At 37.9% G+C, this 17,089-nt stretch overlaps 1 protein-coding gene across 7 annotated transcripts in view; it reads right to left on the reverse strand.

The window, feature by feature from the left end:
• The window catches only part of celsr1a (cadherin EGF LAG seven-pass G-type receptor 1a), a 99,113-nt gene that overhangs the window by 15,497 nt on the left and 66,527 nt on the right, over positions 1-17,089 (reverse strand). For all 7 annotated transcript variants that reach the window (XM_079868472.1, XM_079868476.1, XM_079868475.1 and 4 more), the window contains 16 exons: positions 15,980-16,143; positions 15,745-15,870; positions 10,402-10,574; positions 10,139-10,324; positions 9,949-10,062; positions 8,492-8,666; positions 8,256-8,397; positions 3,573-3,693; positions 3,278-3,461; positions 3,073-3,174; positions 2,291-2,385; positions 1,952-2,161; positions 896-1,079; positions 641-784; positions 326-506; positions 6-173 (listed from right to left, as the gene is read on the reverse strand). In XM_079868472.1, coding sequence (XP_079724598.1) covers positions 6-173; positions 326-506; positions 641-784; positions 896-1,079; positions 1,952-2,161; positions 2,291-2,385; positions 3,073-3,174; positions 3,278-3,461; positions 3,573-3,693; positions 8,256-8,397; positions 8,492-8,666; positions 9,949-10,062; positions 10,139-10,324; positions 10,402-10,574; positions 15,745-15,870; positions 15,980-16,143 — 2,469 coding nt within the window. The remainder of the gene's footprint in view (positions 1-5; positions 174-325; positions 507-640; positions 785-895; positions 1,080-1,951; positions 2,162-2,290; positions 2,386-3,072; positions 3,175-3,277; positions 3,462-3,572; positions 3,694-8,255; positions 8,398-8,491; positions 8,667-9,948; positions 10,063-10,138; positions 10,325-10,401; positions 10,575-15,744; positions 15,871-15,979; positions 16,144-17,089) is intronic.

The following is a 17,089-nucleotide window of genomic DNA, read 5'->3' on the forward strand; positions in this document are numbered from 1 at the left end:
CTCACGTGATAGAGTGGTTCCAGAACACACACACCGGTTTGGTTCTCTCCTCCGTCTCCAGAAGATTGTAGTCCAGCGTGATTGGTTGCTCCAGAGGAATGTGTAATGGCTCGCCTTCACTGTACACAGTTGTGCTCACGATGGGAGTGTTAATGACTGGACGGTTTGGCAGCCTGTGGAAAAAAAACAGGCAGCAATGACATGCTAAATGGATCTTCTGAGCATGGCAACAGTGTTCTGTGTTTGACTGTGGAATGCCACCAGGACTAAATATTTGGACAAGTACTATTCAATCGGATAAACACTAAAAAGTGGCGTTCTGTACCTGAGACTCCGACGGTCGGGGTCGTAGTGCTCTGGTAGGAGCTGGCCTAGAGTTTTATAGATGATGACTGCAACCACAGGAAATGGAGGAAGACTCTCAGCATGCCTTTTCCTCTTGTTTGTAGCCTGATAGTGCTCTTCATCAAAGCTTCCCTGAGATTCTGGATAATCTGTAGGAGAAACTACCAGAACAAGATATTTCACAGTTGAACCAGCTTTGAGCTAACCAATCTGCTGTATTTCTGCTTTCAAACTGACGCTTTAACAAAGTAAATCATAATTCACTGTCTTTTTGTTACTATAAAGTATGTTTTACCTTTATGATCTGAAGGTTTAAAGCTGAATTCCGGGAAAAGAACAGATGACCTAAGGTCTTTGGGACACTCCTGGTCAGTTGTTTGGAAACGAGGGATTTTTACCTCATCTGGATAAATGGCGTCCAGATAATCCACTGCAAAAACTGAGGAGTCAAAGAAAGATTGAGGTTAAGAAGAACTGTGTAGTGTTCAAAACTATTTACTCAATAATTGGTCTACAGTGTATTTAAATTGATTTAATCAATGTAACTCACCCATGTTCTCGGTAACAATGATGAAGGGTTTCAGGTAGGTTTTCCTCATGTTCTGAGCCACAGTGTTGGCGTATTCCTCAAAGTTTCTCAGCAGATGTGCTGTGCCTCCTTCTGTTCTCTGTATCTGATCCCAGTGCTCTTTATTACTGGCATCCAAGATTGCACTGCCGGCCTTCACTATGTTCTGAAACATTCAAACGCATACCTCAGTATTTAATGGTAAAATTCTGGAGATGTGAGAGCCATTAGAAGGCTGAATCTGGGCCAAGACAAGACATAATGAATGCGGTCTTAAAGTATCCTTATCCTAAAACCGTGTATCAAGATAAGTACATTCATGTTGCCAGATGAGCTTTAAACATGGGCGTTTTCGTTCTCATGACATCAGTCATTATATGCTGTGTTATTTACACTAATCCACTAAACCTCAAAGCTCACAATTATGGGCTGCCAGAGTTTTTCTTTCTTTTCAAGCATAGCACACACCAATAGAAAATGCTCCAAACATCCCATTATTGGTATAGCAATAAACAGTGGTAAAAAGTGCTTGCATGTGCAAAAGTTGACGTCACACGGTTGCTCAGGTTGTTGTTACAGTATGTGGTTGCTAAGATGCTCTGAGTGGTTTATACAGTTGCAAGGGTGTTCTGGGTGGAAGCTAGGTGAGTGCAAAATACATTTTTACATTCACTGAAGAAGATGTGCCTGGCAAGCATCAGTTACAATTCAAAACCCAGAGTATTTATGATATGTTGGATATTACGATGTCTGCAATGGGCACTGCCAGTCTAGACAGCTCTTTTAATTATAATGGGACCTTGTTTTATCACGTCACATGCCGCATCTCCTCAACAAGTTGCTCAATTTGAGGTATTATGCATGTAGCAAAAATGGTGTGAGAGAGTGATGAGGTTAAATAGTTGGGTTTGTTCAGATATGTGAACCGGATGTATGAGCAAAAGTAACAGTGATCCTTGTCTTAAACACCACTAATAAGTATTAGAACTGAAGCAGAATGTATTGAGAGAACAATAGAGAGGAAGCAGTAAATCCAACCTCGTTAAATTTGGCGTCACGCATGGCGGCCAGGTTAAAGCCCTGTTGCTGACTCTCATAGTGCAGGATCCAGGAAATGAGCTGGTAAGACGTTTTCACGTCGTTGCCGTAGAAGGAGCTGGTCTGGTCGGTGGCGTTCTGTAACATGTGAGCGATGTCCTTCGATTTCTGCCCATCCATTGTGGATTCATTACGATGCAACTCCTCATTCTGACCGGAAAGTGGTGGGGTATGAACAAGAGTTGGGGAGAGAGAGAGGTAAATTAAGCTTTTTCAATAATGACAACCACAATATGTAAGTTAAAATCGATTTATTATTATTAAAACAGATAGATGTACCAGTTTTTTGAGGTGGGAGAATGTGATGGTGGTACAGTTGAAGAGTTCAGGGGGAAGCCAGCCTTTCTCATCACTGCAGTGTCTGACAGCAGTGCCTAAAGTCAGTAAGAAAACAACATGATGAATAATATAATAAATAAAATACATTTTAATAAAAAAATACATTACAAACATATTAAATGCTTTTACTGAAAGTACAGTTTCAGAAGTTTCTCAAACCAAGACCTCGTTCCAACAAGCACTTTGGTAAATGTGTCTATACAAGCGATGCCAAGCCATGTCCCACAATACTCAAGAGAAGAGGCCTCATTAACATTCGGTTACCCGACCAATGAAAAGATCTAACTGGATAGTTCTGCCAATGAGAGTTCTTTGTTAACAGAGCTGGCTAATGTCAGTGTGGGGTGGGGTGGGGCAGTGCCAAGCGACAGAAAAACACTGAAAACACTGGCATTTGCACAAGATTCAGACTCTTACACTAAAAGACAAACCATTGTAGCTAACTAAACCAAATCAAATGTCAGGTAGTATAACCAACAAGTCATTTTTCACCAAAAAAAGTCACAATATTATGTATAATATATATATATTTATTTATTTTTACAATTACATACATTTGTACACTCTATGAATTAACATGCGTTATATATATATATGGTCATGAGTTAGGTTCCCAGGAAATTGCATCAACTGATACAATGTATACTTCGAAAAATGCGTCTGCCAAATGTAAATGTAAATATACATATACAGTAGATAGTCATTGTCAATGCAGCACTCACCAATAGATCCCTTGGGGCAATTCATGGCAACTGGACGCCCAAAATTGGTCCTGGGCCACCAGATTCCAGCATCAAAGGCTCTTGGGCATCCCTCATACACAACTGACGGATGAAGATTACGATACTCACTTAGAACTACATTAGTGTAGATGCAGATTAACACATCTTCGATATAAACTCAAAGCAGGTCAGAGGGAGTACATACCCTCACAGCCCGTGCTGGTCACTTCAGAGAAGGGGTTGTCGCAGCGGTTGCACTGTCGGCCAATCACACCCGCCTTGCAGGGGCATTGACCCGTCTCTGGGTCGCAGGAGCGTGAAGTGGCACCCAAATGGAAGCAATCACAGGGGAAACAGGTGTCACCGTCTTTCGGTCGATAGTAGTTGTCCTGTGGGAAAGAGATACTTTGTAACGAGGTAGTCAAGGGACATTTTATGACATTTTGTAATACTTAGAGCAGTTTGGGTGAATGTTGTTAAAAAAAATCCCATCTTCATACCTTGCAGCGACATTCTCCAGTCGTCTTGTTGCAGTCGGGGTTGAAGCCTTTGCTGACATCACAGTTGCAAGGACCGCACATTGGGATGCCCCACCAACCACGAGGACAAGGTTTCTCCACTCTGTGTGCAGAAAAGACATTAATTTACAGTGGGGCCCAAAAAGTCTGAGACCACTAGTGAAATTGCATCTCTTTAGAATTCTTTTGTAATATAATCAAATGTTTTTCACTACAAATTATATGAACAGAATAACAATTTGGGTGAAAAGAAGGTTCAGAACCTATTCAACAGAAATGTTTCTCCTTCATTTAATGTCATAATAAAAAAATAAAAAAAATCCTAAAATGTAAAATGATAATGCATTTCTGCAACAAATAACTATTTTGATTAATTTCTTGATCTTGATCAATTTATGTATTCACTATGATTAATGTAATAGTAAATATGTATAGTTTAATTGGATAAGAAAATATTTATTTAATATTATCATATTATATAATTTTTATTTAATTATAAAATAATAATAATAAAAAAAATGAAATATTCATCTTCATTTATACAGCGCTTTTAACAATATAGATTTAGAGAATCTTTACAGTGATAATAGGAAATTAAAGTAAAAAGAGATTGTTTTGGCTTTACAGTAATAATAATTCTGTATTTAAATATCTAGTTCAGTCATGAAACTCAATATGGTGCAGGCTGATAAGTCCTTTACATGAAATCTGCAAGCAATCACATCATTACTGCATGGCACAAGCTGATTGGCCTCTGTTGATCTTGCAGCCAATGAGATTGTTGCTTGCTCAACATTTAAACAGTCTGGTTCATTGTTTGTTGTAAGCTTAAGCTAGTCCTTCAGCAGTTCCTCTGAACCCCTCCACCTCCCCCAGCTCCACCTGCCTAGATCTGCTACAGGGTTTGATTATGTCTATTTCTGCAGCAACAGCATATCTTACATGCTCACAGCAGTGTATCTGTGTGTCTATTAGCAGTAGCAACTCCATACTTGCTCTGCAGCAGCAATAATCAACAGAAGCAGCAGCGTAGCAGATCCAGTCCAACAAGAACAAATACATTAACACTGACATTCATTAACATGCTAAAACTATTTTGAGAGTTGTCATGATTGAAATATTCAATTTACTCATCTTGTTTAGTCTACCTGTAGCTCAAACAGTAGAGCATGATAAACTGATAAAATGTGTACCTTGAATTGAATTCGCCTTGGATAAAAGCATCTGCCAAATGCATAAACTTAAATTTACTCTGATTCTGATTTACTGCATTTTACTGAACAATGAAAAGTGACATTACTGACAAACCTTACACACTTTAAACTGCAACACCTCAACACTCTTCCAATCAGAGAACCAATAAATCAAGAAGATCAACCATTCATCAATCACTGGCAGGATTTGTCATGATGTAGGGATCAAGAGATTAGATGTGCAGGTAGGCAGACTTTTGACGATAAGCAGTAACACAACAGTGAAGACAGGAAACTGATGAGAAACAGGCTTGTGCCTGTTTGTACAAGCAAATATAGACCAACTGCCCAAGTAAACAAATTTGAACAGCATTTTCTTGGGTGGCCGAGGACTTTTCTACAGGTGTATGTTTATCCTGTGCTTTACACAGAAATCAGGTGATCCACAGTCACCAAACATACTCTAAAACTTATGCAAAATGCAAATAATGAAACACAATGAATATAATCATGCATAATTGGAACAGCAAAACAAATAGGCTTATCAGCTTATACATAAGAGGAGAAATGCTTGCCATATTCAGTGTTGTTGACGTCAAAGGCTGAGCGTCCAATCAAAGTCAGTGCATTTTAATGCAAATTCATCATTTACTTGGTGGAAGCTAGGCAAATTAAGCTAAATTGGAGTGATAATAATTTGTCATATTTGAGTGCTTTCATGGTAACATTAATGCATTTAAATTTGATTTTAATAACACAACGAATGTCTGGTATTGTGCACTAGACCACACTGGAGACCACACGTTAGCAATTTGTCAAGTGTGTGTTATTATGCTATTATGTGTGCTAATGTGCTATTACAGTTTCAAGATATTGCAAATGTTTTGTTGCTAAATTTTGTGCTGAAAAGCAATTCAATAGTGTGCGGCAGAAGGTCAGTTGGAGGTCAGTATATTTCCATTGTTAACACTGAAGGTGAGGAAAAATTCCTTCTCTGTAACTCCTTAAAAAGCGCAGACTGCAGGACCGCATGGTGCTTATTAACTCAACATCAGGTGCTAGCTGCGTGTTTGGGTCTTAATCTAATAGAGGACAGTCATGTTAACAGAGTGAGAGAGGAAGCAAAAGGAAAAGACGTCCCACGTGCGACTGCTGAGACAGGAATTCGTTGCTGATCAGAGGGTTCAGCAGATTAAATATGAAAATAAAAGGGAAGGGTACAATTCTGCGGATCTTGTGCAGACTTGTGACAAGGGTGTATTGTGTTGTTTTCCCGCCGCTTTGTGGAGAAGAGCCAACACAACGACAGACACACCCACGCAAACACAAACCACTGGAATGAAGATGACATCCATAATGCAAATCATTTACACTGCACGATTGTCAGGAATGTGAACATCTCGCACAAAACAATTTTCCTCAACTCTAAGACATCTCAACTCCAAGTCAACATGTAGCATTACAGAAATCTCAATGTGTTACAGTGAAAATTATAGTGTAAAAACTCATTGGAGTGTTTCAATTCCATTCAGAATGCAACAGCTTCAAATCCATCCTGGAATTAAGTAAGCTATAATGTACAGTCAGCCAGTCATTATTACAATATAAACCCTGATTAGTTTGTCAAGACCTGACGCTGCAGAAATGTGCCATGCAAGATCTATTATTAGACATGACTGCATAATATTATTGACCAGTTGAACCAGGAACAAAAGACTTGACTAGCAAGCCAGCTAACAAAAAATGTTCAAAGAACATTTCGATAACGTTCCCATTAAAGGGATACTCCACTTTTTTTGGAAATAGGCTCATTTTACAACTACCCCAGAGTTAAACAGTTGAGTTTTACCGTTTTCGAATCCATTCAGCCGAGTTTCTGATATTTAGAAGAATATCAGTAACCAGACAGTTTCTGGTCTCATTGACTTCCATAGTAGGAAAAAATATATACTATGGAAGTCAATGAGACCAGAAACTGTCTGGTTACTGATATTCTTCTAAATATCAGAAACTCGGCTGAATGGATTCGAAAACGGTAAAACTCAACTGTTTAACTCTGGGGGAGTTGTAAAATGAGCCTATTTCCCAAAAAAGTGGAGTATCCCTTTAAGTTATGAAAATTATTTCTTACTGTTCTCAGAACGTTCAAAAAGTTTTGTTTTAAATTTTTTTAAAGACGCTATTTTTTTCATGTTTATGCGGATTTTAGCAAAAACATTACGATAACATTCCATTTCATCATTTTACAAACATTATTGGAACACTACTTTTTGATTGTTGAAAGTTTTGAAACAAGTAATGAGTAGTATGAATAAATATTTTGTGCTAACGTTTTGAGAGTGCTATTAAAGACCAGATAACTGTGAACGAACATTGTATTGACGTTACTGGAAGAACATTTGTTCATTACTTTGAGAGAACCTTGCCAGAATGTTCTGAGAACGTTTCCTGTTAGCTGGGAAGACAACCCTTCTAAAACCAACTTCCACTGAAATACTACACTAGTCGACCAGTTTCATCTGCTGTATTGCTACTTGTTCTCTGGGCCACTGGCTAGACCAGCAATAAACCAGCACTAGCCAAAAAGACCATTTTCCACTGTCAGGCCAAACCGTTCTCATTGCTTAACCATTCCCATTCCATTCTGTGCCGATCCGGCTCAGCTGATACGGATATGGATTCACTTTCCACTATGGGACTGATTACGGAGCTCTTTGGAATGCAATAAAAAGATCTTGTCAGTCGTTGCCTTGGAGTTTACAGATGGTATGAGATGTAAATCTTCTCAAGCTTTAAAACGTTCATAAAGCCAACGTAAAAGCAATCCAAGCGGTTTAATCCAAATTCTTCAGAAGAGACACAATTGCTTTATTTTTATTTCATTTAGAATTTTATCAACGAACATATATACAATACATCAAATATGGTCGACGAACGTTAAAAATTGCTTTGAACGTTAAACTTTATTTCGATGGTCCACTTTAGACGTTCTACTTACTATAAAGTAACTTTACAACTACATGTCGACTTATTTAACAAACCCCGAACCCTAACATCTAACTCTTACCTACCAGTCTCCTAATACTCTGAGAGTTAGTTGACATGTAGTTGCAAAGTAACCTATAGTTAGAAGAATGTCTAAAGTGGACCATTGAAATAAAGTGTTACCAAAATTTTGGTTGCGAGGGTTTTCAATGAATGGGCAAAAATGAAATCTTTCAAAAGATGAACAAATGTTTTATGGGTTTGGATTGGCATAAGGGTGAGTAAATGATGACATAATTACATTTTTTGGTTGAACTAACCATTTAATTAGCTTAACCAGCAAATTCATTTGGTTAACCAGCATCATTAGTCATGCTAGTTTATTTAACAACATGGCTATGTAGGTCCACCAGCTATACCAAAACCAGAACTAACTACAATAAACCAGCCTGGTCTTATCTGGTATCTCATCCGATATGCGACTTACTTGTTTTCACAGTACTGTCCATAGTAGTCCTGACCGCACTCGCAAGTGTAGCCGTGAGAGGAGCTCGGCTTACGAACACACGTGGACAAATGCTCACACGGGTTCAGATGACACGCATCAACACAATCTTTGCCAAAGAAACCTGTGAGTGACAGAAAGAGAATTGGATTAACATGTGTGAACTCAAATGAGATGCATCTGTCCAATGGCAGGGAATGTGATGCAGGTGTCAGTACCGGGGTCACAGGTGCAGGTGTGTGCGTTCCAGTCGTCTGTGCAGTCGCTGTTCGTGGGGCAGATGTTGGAGTCGCAGGAGTTGGCCACATCACAGCCTTCCTCCACGTGGATCTTTAGTGCCTGCTGCATGTTGATGTTAGCTGTGTTGGTGGCGGTCTCCCCCATCCTGACCCCCTGGGACACGTTTACATAAAGTCAGTCACCTTACACTTAGGGCCAGATTTACTAAACAGGGCAAATATTAGCGTGAGAGCGAAAACCCAAGTGGGTGATTTACTGACAATGTTCACATTAAAGAAAACAGACGCATCCGGATCATTTCCATAGTGACTAACACAATCAACCAAGAGCAGTGTAAATTAGAGTCTGGTTTAAGACAAGCTTTTTTTGGGCGTTAAATAATGGCGCAGATACTAGTAAATTGACAAGCGCAAACTTGTAGCAAACTTAATCTTCAGACAGTTTTCTTCAGGGTCACACATCAAGTTCATCATAATTACTCAGGCTCTGTTTTTTTTATTCTGGTTGGAGATTTATATGTACCCTAGTGAAAAATAAATATAGTCAAATTTATTTGAAATACATTTATTTTATGCTAAATACTACAAATGCATTTATGTACTTGCATGTGTATGTACTTATACATATATATGTATATCAATACCCTGCATTTTTACTTTTGGTATACTAAATTGGTACACGTATAGTCTGCTAAATTGGAACAACTAATTTTGCACTTTAGTTATCCATAAATAGTGCTGAGGTCCAACTAAAGATATACTTTAGTATATTTGTTTGTGCTAAAGTGGAACTATTGCAAGCATACTTTAGGTACACTTTAAATATCTTGCATTTAAAGACTGATATTTTACAGAGATCATACTATTCTTACTAATAGTGACATTAAGCACATTTTAGGCTTAATATTAAATGTGTATTGTGCAATAAAGAAGTACTCTAGATAAAGTTTAATTATAATATTTATATCAGTAAGTCTAGTCAATAAGTGATATGTCAGTAAATATGTTAGTTGATTTGTAGTATACTTAGTATGAAATAAATGTATTTTAAATACATTTTGGTATATATATATATATTTTTTTTTTTTTTTTTTCCAGCAGGGTATACAATACCATTTCAAAAGTTTGGGATTATTAAAAAAAAAAAAAAAAAATTGGCATTAAATTGATCAAAAGTAAAGTGTAAAAAAAAAATATATATATATATTTCAAATAAATGCTGTTCTTGTAAACTTTATATTCATCAAAGTATCATGCAAATAACAGCAAATTAGAATAATTTCTGAAGGATCATGTGACATTTTATGTATCTGGCTAAAAATCAGGAGGCTGCACCAAAACAGATAAATGTTTAGTACAAATATGAATAAATAATAATGATCAAGCTAAAATAATAATTTTAATAATAAACAGAAAAGGCTTTCCCTTGGCCTCACCTGCATGCATCCCTGAAATCCCTGCTGGACGCTGCTACTCGCTCCCTGAAGCCCACCAATGAACAGACTCCTCAGCTTGAGTCCAGGCAGTGCATTTCCAATCTCAGCTGACTTCTGTAAAACATGCAAGGATGTCAGTAAACAGGTTTCATCTTAAGGACTTGTTAAGACGGTGTACCACAGAACTGACCTTGAACATGTCGTAGTCCAGGAACACCTGTGCCATGTACTTAATGTCCTTCCCATCTTTGCTGCTCCTCAGCTCCACGAGGAGGTGATGCCATTCCCCGTCATTCACTCGGACCTCCGGGAAATCCAGCGTGGCCACTTTCTCCTCTCCCAGAAGCACTTCAAACCGCACATACTTGTCCCTTATCTTAAAGGAAATGGTTTCAAATTAAATATTTACTTTACATAATGGTACAGTGTGCTGTGTAACATTTGTACACTTACCAGAAGGTTGATTTGAGACGTGTCCCCAGCGTTGACCTGCATTAGGGTTGTGGTTCCACTGGTCTGTCTGGTGCGGAACATTAGGCCGATGTACCAGGGCACGGCGATGGTGATATCAGGGTCATTCCATGACACCATGGCATGACCATCAAAGTGCTGTGGTGAAGGCATGACTGCAAGAAAGCAAGAAATGGATTATGACAGACTGCATAAAAAAACATATTTTAGCATAATTTAGCATATGATTTTTTTTTTAGCATATTTAGCATATTTTAGCATATAACTACTTATAAATACTATATATATATATATATATATATATATATATATATATATATATATATATATATATATATATATGCCATTGGTCTAGCAGTCATATACAGTGCTATGCATAAGTTTAGACACCCATGCTAAAGTTGACTAAAAAGAGGAATAAAAAATCATCTTTTGGAAATTGAACTTAATGCCTTAATTTAAAAAATTAGGAAAAATCCAACCTTTAAGGACACCAATTTTCTTTGTGAATGAATAATGTATCGTAAATAAATAAATGTTCTTCCTTAAAATACAGGGTGCATAAGTTTGGACACCCCTATGTTAAATTCCCATAGAGGCAGGCAGATTTTTATTTATCAAGTTTTTTTTTTTTTTTTTTAGGATACTATGCATCCTGATAAAGTTCCCTTGGCCTTTGGAATTAAAATAGCCCCACATCATAATCACAATGCACAATAATTTGGCATGGTTAACTGTAAAATATAGATTGAAATATTTTCTTTTATTATTTATTCATAATATCATTGAAACAAAAACTCCTGAAATAATTTATAGAAATTTGACATTTTTTGCTGATCAACATAATTACTGCACAAGACAAACCATTGGAATGAGATGTGTTCTGCCTCAAGTAAGAACTAATCAGTTTCAGAGAGCAGTTTTTTATCGGGCCATGGTTGCATGGAATGGATTACCAGGATTTTTGTTGTTGGAAAATAACAGAAATTGTTTTCGAAAGAAATTAAAATTATTTCTGTTCACACAAGAGTCATGATGCTGGAAGAGTATGGTAATATTGAAAGATGTTTTATAGTTTGTATTGGGGAGCTATTTATGGGTTATATGTTCAAATGTATAGCATTTTTTGTTTGTTTGTTTATTTATTTAATTGCATTGGGCTATTGTAGATGATGTCCAGTTTGTGGATGGGTGTGAGTGGGTGTGTGTGTGTGTGTGTGTGTGAATAATGTACAAAATAATGAATTATGTAAATTTGTGATGTAATGAAGAGGAGACCCCAGGAAGAATAGCAACTGAGATTTCAGGCGCTAATGGGGATCTTAATAAATGAAATGAAATGAAATGAAATGAAATCATCACATAGCCTTCACCATACCTAGAGATTGGCATGGGGTACTTTCCATAAGATCATCTCTCAATGCAAATCAAACTAGCTATTAGGCTAACTGAAATAAAACCATGCCAATCTCTAGGTATGGTGAAGGCTATGTGATGATGTGGGTCTATTTTAATTCCAAAGGCCAAGGGAACTTTATCAGGATGCATAGTATCCTGGATCCATGAAGTAACTGGCCTTTAAAAATAAAAATCTGCCTGCCTCTATGGGAATTTAACATAGGGGTGTCCAAACTTATGCACCCTGTATTTTAAGGACGAACATTTATTTATTTACGATACATTATTCATTCGCAAAGAAAATTGGTGTCCTTAAAGGTTGGATTTTTCCTAATTTTTAAAATTAAGGCATTAAGTTCAGTTTCCAAAAGATGATTTTTTATTCCTCTTTTTAGTCAACTTTATTATGGGTGTCTAAACTTATGCATAGCACTGTATACTGTAGTTCAGACCAAATCTAGTCGTTTCCAATTTTGCTCGTTTTTGTAATTGTTGTTCCAATATGCATTTCACGGACGAAATCCAGCCGTTCCAATAGGAATTGGTGCAATTGTCTTCACGCCGATTTGGCTTGCGTTCAAGTTGGTCATGCGAATTCTCCATGCTGGCCAACAGAAATCTGCTTGGTTTGAAATTAATGTCTGTGTGAGCAGTGCTTCATACATCTCTACGCTATTGATATTGGAAAATTGCACACACAATTGTGCCGAATTTTCGATTATTTCGACCTTTATTTTCACATTCACTGGCACAATGAGACCTTGTGGGTGATGGGACTTTGAATTTGGGTCTCAACTTTTCTGATAACATTTGACCTTTTCCTTGTCCTCACTATGATGTTCTAAAAAAATGGACCAAAAAAGTCAAAAATAAAATGGAAATGAAAGATCTGTCACAAAATTGTTTAATTTTGCCGTTTTCAGCATTAACATGCTGAGTCTTGTGGCTCTGGGCCACATATTGAAAAGTTTAATCAACAGTATCTTGACAATGAAGTCATAACATCTTTTAAAAACTCCTGCAGTTTAAAGGAGTGGAGAAGCCTAGAACAAACCAAGACTTATCAGTGCTGCACTCCCTTCTACCGTTTGATTTGTGTGCGGGCAAATCGCATAGCAGAAGTGTGATCACATGGAAATGCTACTGTAGAGCCACAGAGTCAAGTGAGGACTTGAGAACTCAATGAGCCCTGATCACTGGCAGAAATTGCGTGAAGAATCCCTACTCTAGCCAACTCTACAACTCCTATGAATCAATATTACCACACATCACAACAGAGAGTTATTACAGGAATGACACAAGAGACTTGATAAATTCTACCCTCAGGAATATTACATTTACGTTTATCCTTTGGCCGCTTTATCCAATTTGATTAACATTGAAGTCAAGGTATCATTTTTATCACACATGCACTGGGAATCAAACGCATGACCTTGGTGTTGCTAGTACTATGCTTTGTGTTTAAGTTACATGTATAAATGGGACATTTCTTCAGACACTGGAATGACCAGAGAAAGATGTCACAATTAAAGGGATTGTTCCAAAAAACATCATCATCGTCATTCCAAAACTCTTTGATTGTCTTTTTTTTTGGTCTGTGGAACATAAAAGCAGATATTTTGAGAAACAAAATACCATACAATAGAAGTCAATAGACACCAACACAGTTTTGTTACCAACATTCTTCAGAATATCTTGTTTTATGTCCCACAGAAGACAAGTTGGAACGTCATGGGTGTGAGTGAATGATTGAATGAATGAATGAATGAATAAGTGAGTGAATGATTTGTATTTTTAGAGAACTATATCTACAGTATATGTGCTTGTTGGTGTCTTTAGACTTGGGTCAATAATTCTCTGAAAACCACCCACAATGCATTATGTTGGCAAGTTTTGCTCAGGCAAGCGCCACCCACATTTTCTTAAAAAAAAAAAAAAAAGACACCTACATACTTTAAGTTTGATCCATAAATCTCAGAAAAATGTTAAAAATTTCTGAAATTTGAAGATGCATAATGAACTAAAGTATCACATATATTGCCTGACGTGACTGAATTTTGAGAATTTGCCAAGGAACTGTCAGCCATCATGGGCAGAATTACGTGTTTTACTAGAGATGGACACTCTATCTGTGCTATGGCAGAAGTGTAGAGGTGATAATATCTAAACTACACTTTGCTCTCTCTGGAAATTAGCCATTCGCTCCAAAACAGAGCTATCCTATAACGAAAAAAAAAAAAAAAAAAACGAAAAATCAAGGCTACTTCAGGCATCCATCTAATCAGCATCAAAAATAACACCCTTTCCTGGCAGACACGCTTCTCTGCCAGAATATTAAATTGGAGAAGGCTGTTTCAGTCAACGAGGTTGTTGTTAGATGATGACATGACTTGAACATCCAGGTTTTATAATGGAGCGCTGCCCCAACAGGCCTCTGGAGGGACCTGAAAGAGACCAGCGTGATTCACACTATCCCCTCTCGTTCGGGCGCCTCGAGCCTTACAGAACGTCCAACCGCAAAAAAAAACAACCACTGGGGATGTCAGGTACACTATCATTTGGGTTGTTCAAACACATGCAAACGCACCCACTTTCATACACATCAGTCAATTAATCACAGTAGAGTTGTAAAAGTAGTGTGTAATGTCCTGTTGAGTATATGTTGAGTTTTGACTGCCAAAGATGGCAAATGTGGCAAATTTATTAGCTTGTAAACTGACAAACATGTTTTTTCATTGCGCAAGAGTGCTGACTTCTCAAATCCACAAAAAATGAGGTAAGAACAGAAGGTTCTGTGATTCCTGTAATTGTGAGTGAACCTGGGAACAGTCCGACAGATACTCCAAAACTGACAATTAAACTATGTTGCAAAAGCTAATGAGCAGACTATTTAACTTATTGTTTTGTGTTTTCTCTTTTTTTGGCTAGTCACACTTAAAATAACTGTAGGGAGGTGAACAGAGAGTTTAGCTCTAGATTATTTACGATATTATTGTACAGTATGTGTAGTATTTGCAGTATTAGCAATATTTCAATAGCAATAGCATTACAGTAATCATCAATACTGGTATATTGTGACACCCCAGAAATCTTTTAAATTTGGATTATTTCAGCAAGATTTTTTTCAGTCACAAATTTTCATATTTGTGTGTACTGTGTATGCTTATAAGAATACTGCATTGTTACCGAAGCATCATGTTAGCACAAATCAACTGATTATAACTGTACTTATTTTTCATCAATTAGCAAGAAGTATCAATAAAAAATAATTTAAAAAATCTACTTTTTCCCAACATATGTGTGTTTTGTCTTTTCTAATCTTATTAGAGTTTCAAGGCATTAGCTTAGCAACATGCTAACATCAAACTTTTTATATGAGCGCTATTTGTGAGGGGTGTGGAATGGCTGCCTAAGTACAGTGTTTTGGTTTGGCTGCCTTGAAAGGTAGCTGACAGTAGGTAGCAAGGTGGCCCACTAGGTTTTGGAACAAAGCTAAAGCAACAAAACAATTAATCATCTGAGGGTTTATCTTTCGTAAACCTTTTTTTTTTTTTTTTTTGGTTTGACCCAGAAGGCCACAACAACAGGTTGTAGAACCAAAGCTTTGATATTGTTGGCACTTATTGTGCAGAGTAGAGGCATTATGGAAAATGCATTGGCAACTCAATTCGCATATTGCTCAGAGTATGTGGAGTGTGTATCCGTAAGGTTGATATGGGGCAGAAAAGGAGAGTGGAGCAGATCCTGACTGGTGCTTATCGGCGGAGACATTTCCCTTTCAGGAAATACTGCCGCATTAACGCCACTGCCTGCTTCCTTAAAGTTCACGAGCAATCAACGCCTAGTTCAGAATAACAATCACATACTCGACGTATGTATGCATGCACATTCACGTGCACTGGCACGCTACCAAATAGGCCCACCTACCCTGATCGCAGTTCTTGCCGCCCCGGCCTTCAGGACAGTCACAAAAGTACGTGTTCCACCTATTTTCACACTGACCGCCGTGCTGACACAAACCCTCGGAGCAGAAGTCCTTCTTCGCTGGACAGCCTGACAGGACAATAAATATATCGCTATTTGTTTGAATGAGGTACAAAAATAATACAAGAACAAGTTTGCGAAACTATAGTTTCGAAATGTGCTGTGATTCATGTCAGACCTTCATTGGTGCCATTGTTGGCGATGTAACTGGCCATGTCTATGGGTTTACTGTCGATCGTTAGGTTCCTCATGCAGCCCACAAAGTCCCGGTTCCGTATGGGGAAATCTTCTGGAAGGTTGGGCACCCCGCCAAGCAGAAGAGGCCCAGTGAGATCCAAAGACCTGAAGAGAGAAGACAAAACTTTGAAATGTCCCACCAAATTCTCCAACAAGTCAATGGCATCAATAGCTCTGTTTCACAATCTAGTAAGCTACCCTGCTTTATACTGTCTACTTTTATACCATAAATTCCATCATCAGAATAGTATGCAGAGTTTTTTCTAACTGTGCAACTTTGCACCAATTAGTTGGTCCACAAGGTGGCAACACTAGCCCAGATGGTTTCACAGACGATAACAAATCGGAAGAGACAAAACAACAATCTACTAGAGAAACAAAGCAAACATTCGTGCCAAATATTAAAAATAAAAGGATTACAATGTAAAAGATTATTATTGTGTACATAAAGATGCTTGTCCCGTAGATGATCAACTTGCGCGCTTTAACCTTGCGCACGAGCAGATCCGTTTCCTCTCTGGATTGCTTGCAAATTCCGCCATGTAAATAGTGAATCCGCCATGGTTGTGCGCAACTGGCTTTTAAAGGGAATGGGAGATGCGACTCTGATTGGTTAATTGAACGTTATGCCCAAAACACACCCATTACTCATTAAGAGAATAGGGACAACCCTTTTAGACCATGCGCCGGGAGCACCGACCATTTTTCCCGTCGTTAAACTAGCAAAAGTGGATTCGGACACGCCCTAAGTGCACTTGCGCAGTGCGCTTTATACCATGCGTTTAGATCCTTAAAATAGGGCCCAAAGGCATTTTTGCAAATGTGTTGGTTGCTTGTGTTTGTACACGCTGTCAAATGGAGTATACTTTGAAAGGCTACTGTGTGCATACAGACCATGTATTTCATGATCAGCGTAGCACATGCAAAGCTTTATAAGAGAGAAGCCAGACAGGTGAAAGGGGGTGTGACCTTCCCTAACTAACTTGTCAATCGCTGTGGAATGTTGCCACATGCGCCGGGAGCGCCAACCATTTTTCCCGTCGTTAAACTA

The sequence above is a fragment of the Squalius cephalus genome (assembly GCF_949319135.1).
Source record: "Squalius cephalus genome assembly, chromosome: 4".
NCBI classification, from domain to species: domain Eukaryota; kingdom Metazoa; phylum Chordata; class Actinopteri; order Cypriniformes; family Leuciscidae; genus Squalius; species Squalius cephalus.